Here is a 9,342-nt window from a genome sequence, read left to right as displayed (position 1 = left end):
AAGTATTCGTAAAAAGAAAATCAATCGTTCCTTTTTAATAATTAAAAATTACAAATGATAGATCACACTTGTATCTATATGTTATAGTTCGCATTTGTATTTGTATTTTATAGTTTCCACTCTTATTTGTATGTTATAATTCGTCTTTGTATTTATATTTTATAGTTCACACTTGTATTTGTGTTTGCTAGTTCGCACAAATAAAAAGGAGAAAAAAGAGAGGAGAAAGAAAAAAATATAAAAATAGAAGGAGAGTAATAGAAAGTAGAGAAAAAAAAAAGAAGAAAAAAATAAAAAGGAAAAGAAGAAAAAGAAAAAAAAAAAAACAAAAGGAAAAAAAAAAAATGAAAAAAAAAAAAAAGAGTAATAGAAAATAGATCAAAAAAAAGGAGAAAAAATACAAAAGAAAAAAGAAAACAAAAAATAAAAAATTAAAACATAGTTCACACTTATATTTGTGTTTGCTAGTTTGCACAAATGAAAAGAAGGAGAAAAATAAAAAAAATAAAAAAAGGAGAAAAAATACAAAAGGTAAAAAGAAAACGAAAAAGAAAAAATTGAAACATAGCTATGAAAAAGAAAAATTTGAAAAAAGAAAAGAAAAATAAAACGAAAAAATGAAGGAAAAAACTGAAAAGGGGAAAAAAAGGAAAGTAATAGAAAATAGAGAAAAAAAAATACACGAGAGAAGCTATGAATTGTAATTATGAAAAATTAATAGGCAAGAGGAGGTTATGAATTATAATTAATTGAAATTAGGCTAAATAAGGTAATTAGAAGTCAATATTGGCTAAGTTATATAATTATTCCTTTAAAGATTTATGTCAAAGGTGTATTTATAAGAAAGAAAATTGGTTAAATTATTCTTATTTAACGAATTAAATTGCTTATTATTTTACTAGAGCATCTATTTTTATGTATGATTCGATAAAGCGCAATATATTACTCCCTGTCTCTCATTATCGATGTATTCGTATAAATTTATTATATCTTTCATATAAATTATAATATGATTTTGACTAGACCAACTAGCTAGTGGTGATTTCAAATTCCACATATATGGAAAATGACATTATATACTAGTCTTTATTTAAAATTAAGAATATGAAAAATAATAGTCCAACCATAAAATTTTATGAGGTTTTAATATATGTCACACTTACACTCCATAGCTACAAGTTTTTGTCATAAATTTTATTTTACACCATAAATTTAAAACTCTTAGGTGTCTCATATTCGTATTAGGATTTCGATTAATTTGATTTGAACCGCATAAAGCTGGTTAAAAAAGGAAGTGTTCCCGTCAGGATTTTTTTTTCATATCGAGAGTTCGACTTGAAAATTATTATCAGACAATCTCTAATTTCGAACGTACAGACATCCAATTGAAATTTGGTTCGTCGGTGAGGAATTTTCAATGAAAAATCTGTTTCAAAGTTGCGTGACTTTTTGAATTCGTAATTAAATATAAATATGTTCAATGAATTTCTTAATACGAAATATAGAATTTAAATAAAAAAATTTAAGTTCAACTAAATCTATATTTAATATTATAGTTATACTGCCTTGGTCAGGGGCGGAGCCAACCCTTTAGTAGGGGATTTGTCGAACCCCATCGACTAAATTTTCTTCAAGTGTAAAATCTTTTTAGTCGAAATTCTGACTCCGCCTCTAATCTCGGTGACAATAATTGTACTCTTGACCACGTATATATACTTGATGTTTGTATTTTTAACTCTTAGTTCATAGGCTAGGATGTCTAGTCCATTTCAAATGGCAAGATTAATTAAAATTTATTTGAAATTGACCTTATTATATATTTTTTTTTTTTTTTAGACATTCGTCCTAGATAGACTATCCACCTCGTGGTGTCCCGCCTCCCCACGAATAACCAATGTGGCAGTTAGGTATTCTACGATGAAAGAACGGTTTTTCAAGATTGGTCTTATGTGTCAGTATCTTTCACCAATCCTTCTCGTCCGATTAAAGTTGTTCTAACAAAGCGTCTGTTGATATTAGCAATCAACTAAAATAGTCAAATATACCGATACTTGTCTAAGTGACTATTATTTCGCCGTTTTAAATATTAAGACACAAGATTTAGATCAAAGCTACTGGGTTCGACGAAATCCACAACCCAAAAGCCACAATTATAAATAATAAATTAAACCTATTAGGTCATGTCAATTTGAGTTGATAACGGTATAATTAAACAAATTGATAAATATTTTTTGTTATCAACTTGTGGTGGCTTGTTTTATAGTATAGTTGATTTTGATTTATAATTACTTTCTAAACGCTTTTTATTATGTTAATCAAGTTTAATGTATGAGTTAATTAAAGTGCAGAATTATAGAGCATTATAAGATTACTTTTTTTTTTTTTCTTTTAGGTAAATTACTTTGAGTTGCTTGGTCACCCACCAACAAATTTTTTATTTAAGGCTTAATTAATAAGTAGTAATTTATTTATTTATTTGGCTCCAGAACTAACAATTGACTTTATTGTTAAAAATTGTCTTATGAAATTATACTATTTTTAGTGACTAACTTAAAGATCTATTTTTTGAAAAAAAGCTCTGTTTTCAACCTGAATTAGTCGAGGCTCCAATGTGGGTACCAGACACGGGATGGAAAATTAAAAAAATAAAATAAAAAAGAGACAACACAAAAGCATTAGTCTAAGTGCTTGGATTTCTAACAATTGTACATTTTTTGATCCAATCTTCACATATAAATTCAACATAGTGAAGAGGAATCTAGGGACCAAAAAGTAGATTTATTTTTCTCAAAAAAAAAGAAAAAAGAAAAAAAAAGGAAATCACAACACAACAACATACCCGGTGTATTCCGACAAAGTGGAGTCTGAGGAGGGTAAAATGTTCACAGTCCATACATCACTACTCAGATGAAGTGGAGAAGTTGTTTCCTATAGACCCCCGACTCAGCACAGATAACGGTATAACAAACAAAAGAACATAAAAACACACAACAAAATGGAATACACACTTGCCAGATAATTAAAAAAAACAAGACGCCCACAAGATAATACTATAAACTATCTATTCGAAATCATAAACTCACCGAAACACCACGAACAAGAAACTCCAGGCGCGGATACAAACAAAACACTCTTCGGTACTATGACGGACGAACTCCTACCCACTAACCCTCTACCCTAATCCACGTCTCCCACACCTTTCTATCAAGGATCATGTCCTCCGTAAGCTGTAAAAGGAAACCATAACAGTTCATCCAAATTGAGGACTATGTAATATCTGATGATAATATTAAGATTCTATAAACTGTATCTGCAGAATTCATATGGTTGAGAATTGAACATCCAAAGAACACTTCAATGTTGTGCTATCTCAAACCAAAATTGCACAAAGTGTTTAAAAAATGCCATCATAATATATTTTATAAATAATCGACAGTTCCTTCGCGTACTTTTAACTCCATCTGTTGCGCCTTCTGTGCGGCTCTGTTTGGTTACGAGTATAAACCATGACAACGGGTTCAAGCAGATTCCGCAACTGTACAAAGTCTCTATCGTTTGGTTTTGTGAAAGTAAGACCGTCCAGAGCCCTTAGCGATTTAAGGAGAGAATGAGTAAGAACGGAAAAGGTGATTCAGGTGCTCGTAGTGGACCTCATGCAGGTAGGACGAGAGATCGGTCAGGATCTCAACTAGGTGGCGGGAGTGGTCAGTTGTATGTCATACCTGCTAGACTCGAGGTAGAGCCTATATCATCTTGGTGGAATGTTCATTGGAGCTGGTACGTCAGCATTAGAAGAGGGAGTGTGTGGCCGTGGACTAGCTAGATCGTCTATTTCAAAATCACGGAGCAAGCTTTCCCCATCCCAGACGGTAGCTGTTATTGAAGTTAAGGGAAGTAGGGATTTAGCAAAAAGATCTGCGAACATAAGAAATTTAACAGACAAGGATACAATCATTCTTCCACATATCGGTCATGCTAACATTTGGATCTGATAGGAACAAGTAATCTGCCGCGTCCTGCAACAAACACAAAGCATTAACACGAGAATGGAGGGATTCTATTCTACTTCTGTGTAAATCTCTCTGTCATGCGCAGAACGCATAATCGTGAGTACAGATTTTAACATGTCGTTGGTAATCACATTGACTTTGAAACGGGAATTGAAGAACACGGTTTATATTTGCCTCATTTGGTGCGTAAGCGTATCTAGCTTTGACATCTTTCCAAGAAGACCAATAACATGTTTGGCGTTGGGAGACCAAAAGTGCTTATGTTAAAAGGTAAGTTGTTTGGCCGAGCTTTTCGGAGAAAATAAGTGCTTCTGGGGAGTAACGGAAACGTAAGTTGCGCGGACTCTTCATTTTTTATGCCGCACCCGTGTCGGATTCTTCAAAACACACTAATTTTGGCGAATCCGACACGCACCCATTGACATTTTTGATGAGTCTGAGCAACATACACGGAAACTGTTTTTCAGAAACTAAACGGAGTGCGTTTTTGAAAAACACTAATTAGAAAAAATAAAGCTCGGCCGAACGCTAATTGTTGCTTAAAAGTGCTTTTAAAGTTCACTGGTCAAACTCAAACTGCTTACTCATCAAAAGTACTTTTTCGGAAAACACTCTTCAAAATAAGTTGATTTTAGAAGCTTAGCCAAACACGCTACAAGTTCCAGGGAAACACACTTACATCAACATCTGAAGGGAGAATCTTCATCATTCCACCACCGTAATCCTGTGAAGTACCGACATCAGAACTCAATTGATCAACATTTTGTGTTTGTCCTTCATTCTCAGTAACGTTGTTTGAAACAGTTGATATCTCCACGGCTGGATAATCCTTTGAGCCTGAACTTGAAGCATCTGGGATGGTCGTTGACGGTTCAAAACCATTCATCTCCTCAAACTTCTCCTCAAATTGACTAATCAAAACAGACAATACCAAATAGGAGAGTCAGATGACCTTTTCTGAAAGTTAGAGTATCACGTAAGGAAATAGCGACCACGACATGTTAATAGCTCTACAAGCCAATGATACCTGACAAGGTAGACGTCAATCGGACCCATTGTGCTTCTGAGTATAATTCTATATCTCCTCTGTGGATAGTCGACAGCCTGTGGATAAAGCATGTTATTCGCCTACAATAAATACGTTGTACATTTTCTCATATTCGTGTCCTTTCTCAATTTACCTCATCAGGATCGGGGACTTCCAGGGTGGTGCCGTGAGGAGCTTTAACTGCTATTAGGGTCTCATTCTGCCAGGATTAAAGAGTATAAAATTATTCATAGGTTTATAGAGTAGAGCAGTCTAAAGATACAATCACTTTGCGACAATGATGAAGCGGTTATAAAAGAAAACACATAAACGGCAAAGAGAACCTGAAAGCAAGGCAGGCTCTTTATATCGTCTTCAGTTACAAAAAGCCACCTAATTCAGAGTTGAAATTGCCGTCAGCGAAGAGCAAATTATCAATCTAGGTCAAAACGATGTAGTGAGGACAGGCATAAGAAGTTACCTTTGGTTGTTTTCGTCTTCACTCATATCCCTTAACTTTTCTTGCATTTCTCTATAATAATATAAACATCAGCACAACGATATAGTTCAAGGAAGAAGCATGAAGTACTGACTCATCTGACAAACCACATACCTAATTCGTTCATCCAGTCTTCGCTCCTCCATTGAAAGGCTGTCAATATTGGCCTGCAGAAATTGCAAGCTACTTACTCGAATGTTCCATTTTTAGATAATACGTTACTTCAAAGCGTGGTTCTCATACAATTGGAGCTCTATTTATGTGCTGAAAACTGATTTAACAGCGAATATCTATCATAACACAGATGAAGACACTATCTTAGCAATCAAATAGTTAAGGAAGCATATCCAGATACCTTTAGAATGGCGGCATCATTATCCACACCTCCAGGTTTAGAAGCATCGACACCCCTAAGGAGTGATTACGGAATTTGCACATCAGTATACTTCAGATGCGTAATGACAGATCATTGCAAGCAGTGTCTAAGTAGAAGATATGTGTTTATCTTACTTCCATTGTATTCTGTTCTTGAGCTTCTTTTCAATAAGACCGATTCCTTCAAGTACGTTTGTTATATCGTAGATCCTTCTTTTCTGCACCTGTACGATCAAAAAATTACAATCAGAGCTTTACAATGCATTGAGAAAACTTCTAGCTAAATGATATATCACCTCCAAAGTGTCTGCAGCTTGGTTAAGATCAAGCATACCGTCTTCAGCATGCTTGATCAAGTTGATAAATTTCTTGGTTAAAAGACCTGAACAAAAGACAATGGTTCAATCTTTGGTTTATTCCACCATAAACTCACGCTTACCATAAAACCTCCATGGCAAAATATTGCGGAATACCCAATGAACTGTCGTAGCGGCAGCTTGCAGGTGTAAGAGGAGAAGGAGAACCTACAAATTTGCAATCCAGAAGTTGGTTAAGAAAATATTAACCAGTGCAACCATGACTATAAACAGTATTCTGTGATGTTATTTAGCCAGTTACGACCAAGACAAAAAATTAGACATCGAGCCTCACCAGCATTAAACGCAGGAGTTGGAGGTCCAGATTTATTACTTTTTGTGGCTCTTAACTGTCCATGTGCTCTTCCTCCTTTCCCAGACACAGGTGTTCCAAGTGGACTATTGGCTACATCGGCATACCCGGAATTAGCAGTACAGATACTGGACTCAACTTCTTTAATATAGCCCGTCTTCCGCTTTAGTGCCTACAGGGCATTAAGTGAGCAAAGTAGAAATAAGTAGTGATCAACAAGTAATAATTAGCAAATCGACGAATGATCATGAGAACGCTCTCAATTTTCCCTGGAACAAGAGTATCTAGAAAATCTGTTTATCTAAAGGTCCGGTTTAGGGTTACTACTCAAAATCCAATTTAAAATTTTTTGACTTGAGCACATAAGAGTGTTTTCAATCTCGTTAAACTTAAAACAAGGGTGGACCACCATGTCAGAAGGCTCCACCTTGGACAGGCTCCGAGAAGGTGACTGCAGACAGCCTTACCTCCTTATCGGGAGGACGGTTCCAATAGATTAGCAACATAGTAGAATAATAAATCACAACAATTTCTTGTAAACAAATTAACTGCTAAGTACACCTAAAATTATTGAGCATAGAGAAGGAAAAGACATAAATCATAGAGCTTCAGTTTAATGTATCCAGTGGTAACTAGTTGGAGAACACAAGCAAGAGCCCACTGCTACTTAAACAAAGGAGCTAATTTTGAAAATGAACCAAAATGCAAATCCTCCCACTCAATCTTCTGTAGTTCATAATTATGCCAGACATGAATGACACCAATCATATGCACATACAAAAAAATAGTAGCATCCATGCATCATGGGGTTTATCAGATCAACAAAGCTATATTGCATGTTCAACCATGTAACCAAATCGGCTGCCACGTGTGCATAAACGAAGACAAAATAGAAGTCACAATCGACTCAGTAGGCTCATTTGTTCCTTTTTAACAAATTTAGCCAGTAGCGACTGAAAGTTTTCAGCTAACAAGAGGCAAATGAACTCTGAGAAAATCATAAGCGAAAAAGTGGAGGCAGCTTAACGGCTTAACCCAAAAAAAGCAATTAGCTAAACCAAATACCATGGTTACTGTTATTTCGAGAAAATCTGTAAACTTGACCAACCCAATAGCAGGTACCAAACAACATTTCGACCACAATAATTAGCCTCAAAGTTATTCACAATGAAATACAAATAAAGCAGATTGACAAGAATGAACCACAAAATGCACAAAAACAGCAACAATTGAACTCGAAGTTATGCCTTTTTAGCTACATTTTATCAAACCCCACAAGATATCTCTCTGTCTCTGCTACTTAATCCAGCCCATATTTCAAGTTTCCACTAATAGAAATCAAACAACAATCCCCAAAAAACGAAGCTATTAGCTCTAAGAAGAACCGAACAAAATGAACAACAACAGCAATAACTGAGATCGAAATTACGCCATTTTAGCAAACATTTAATCAAACCCCATCAATTATCTTTCAACAAAAATCCCTAAAAATGACACTATAAGCTCAAACAAGCCAAAGGAGTCAACATCTACTATATATCTACCAAAAAACAACACTATTTAGCTCAATCAAGAACCCGAAGAAAACTCCCAGAAGACTTAACAACAATAGCTTCAGGCTGAATACAACAACTGAGCATTCCACACAACAATCGAATACAACAATTAAACTCGAAATAACGCCTTTTCAGCTACATTTGATATTACCCCATAAATAATCCTACTTAGCTCAATCAAGAATTCAAAGAAACTCACAGGAGACTTAACAACAATTGAAGTCGAAATTAGGCCATTTTAGCTACATTTTATCAAACCCCGCAAGATATTTTTCTCCAACAATCCCGAAAAGCGACACTATTTAGCTCAATCGACTAATCCGATAAACTCACAGGAGACTCAACAACAATAGCTTCAGGTTGAATACAACTATTGAACAATTGAATACAACTATGAACTCGAAATTACGCCATTTAGCAACATTTAATCAAACCCACAAATTATGTTTCTCCAACAATCCCGAAAAACGACAGTATTTAGCTCAATCAAGAATCCATTAAACTCACAGGAGACTTAACAACAATAGCATCAGGCTGTAAACTATCAACTCTTGAAGAATCAACAACACCAGGTGTAGAAAATCGATGAAAATCTTCATGTGCAACAAACAGCGCCTTCATACAAGCAAATGGTAAGTATCTTTTGACCAACAATTGAGCTCGAAGTTACGCCATTTTAGCTACATTTAATCAAATCTCACACTATATCTTTCTCCAACAATCCCAAAAGACAACACTATCAGCTCAACAAGCATGCTAGCAACCCCAAAATACACGAAAACAACAACAATTGAACACGAAATTACGCCATTTTAGCAACATTTAATCAAATCTAATAAATTATATTTTAACAGAAATCCCGAAAAACGACACTATTAGCTCAAACAAGCCAAAGGGGTTCAACATCTAATATATATACCGAAAAATGATAGTATTTAGCTCAATCAAGAATCCAATTAAGCTCACAGGAGACTTAACAACAATAGCATCAGGCTGTAAACTATCAACTCTTGAAGAATCAACAACACCAAGTGTAGAAAATTGATGGCAATCTTCATGTGTAGCAAACGGCGTGTTCATACAGCCAAATGGTAAGTATCTTTTGAACCGACTTTATGCCATTTTAGCTACATTTAATCAAACCCCACGCTATATCTTTCTCCAACAATCCCAAAAAACAGCACTATCAGCTCAATCAAGAATGCT

The 9,342-nt window shown here is 34.9% G+C and overlaps 1 protein-coding gene across 1 annotated transcript in view; it reads right to left on the bottom strand.

Annotated features, from left to right (window-relative positions):
- Positions 1-3,253: 3,253 nt before the first annotated feature.
- Positions 3,254-9,342, bottom strand: part of LOC107861031 (transcription factor E2FA) — a 10,432-nt gene continuing 4,343 nt past the window's right edge. The window contains exons 2-14 of the mRNA XM_016706437.2: positions 6,563-6,752; positions 6,385-6,435; positions 6,208-6,293; positions 6,047-6,135; positions 5,892-5,946; positions 5,651-5,703; positions 5,519-5,569; positions 5,382-5,430; positions 5,192-5,257; positions 5,038-5,114; positions 4,690-4,921; positions 3,950-4,016; positions 3,254-3,873 (exon numbers count right to left, since the gene is read on the bottom strand). Coding sequence (XP_016561923.2) covers positions 3,749-3,873; positions 3,950-4,016; positions 4,690-4,921; positions 5,038-5,114; positions 5,192-5,257; positions 5,382-5,430; positions 5,519-5,569; positions 5,651-5,703; positions 5,892-5,946; positions 6,047-6,135; positions 6,208-6,293; positions 6,385-6,435; positions 6,563-6,752 — 1,191 coding nt within the window. The 3' untranslated portion in view covers positions 3,254-3,748. The remainder of the gene's footprint in view (positions 3,874-3,949; positions 4,017-4,689; positions 4,922-5,037; positions 5,115-5,191; positions 5,258-5,381; positions 5,431-5,518; positions 5,570-5,650; positions 5,704-5,891; positions 5,947-6,046; positions 6,136-6,207; positions 6,294-6,384; positions 6,436-6,562; positions 6,753-9,342) is intronic.

The sequence above is a fragment of the Capsicum annuum genome, chromosome 8 (genome assembly GCF_002878395.1).
Source record: "Capsicum annuum cultivar UCD-10X-F1 chromosome 8, UCD10Xv1.1, whole genome shotgun sequence".
Taxonomy (NCBI): Eukaryota; Viridiplantae; Streptophyta; class Magnoliopsida; order Solanales; family Solanaceae; genus Capsicum; species Capsicum annuum.
The sequence above is the reverse complement of the archived record's forward strand: the minus strand, read 5'-3'. Positions and strand labels throughout refer to the sequence as shown.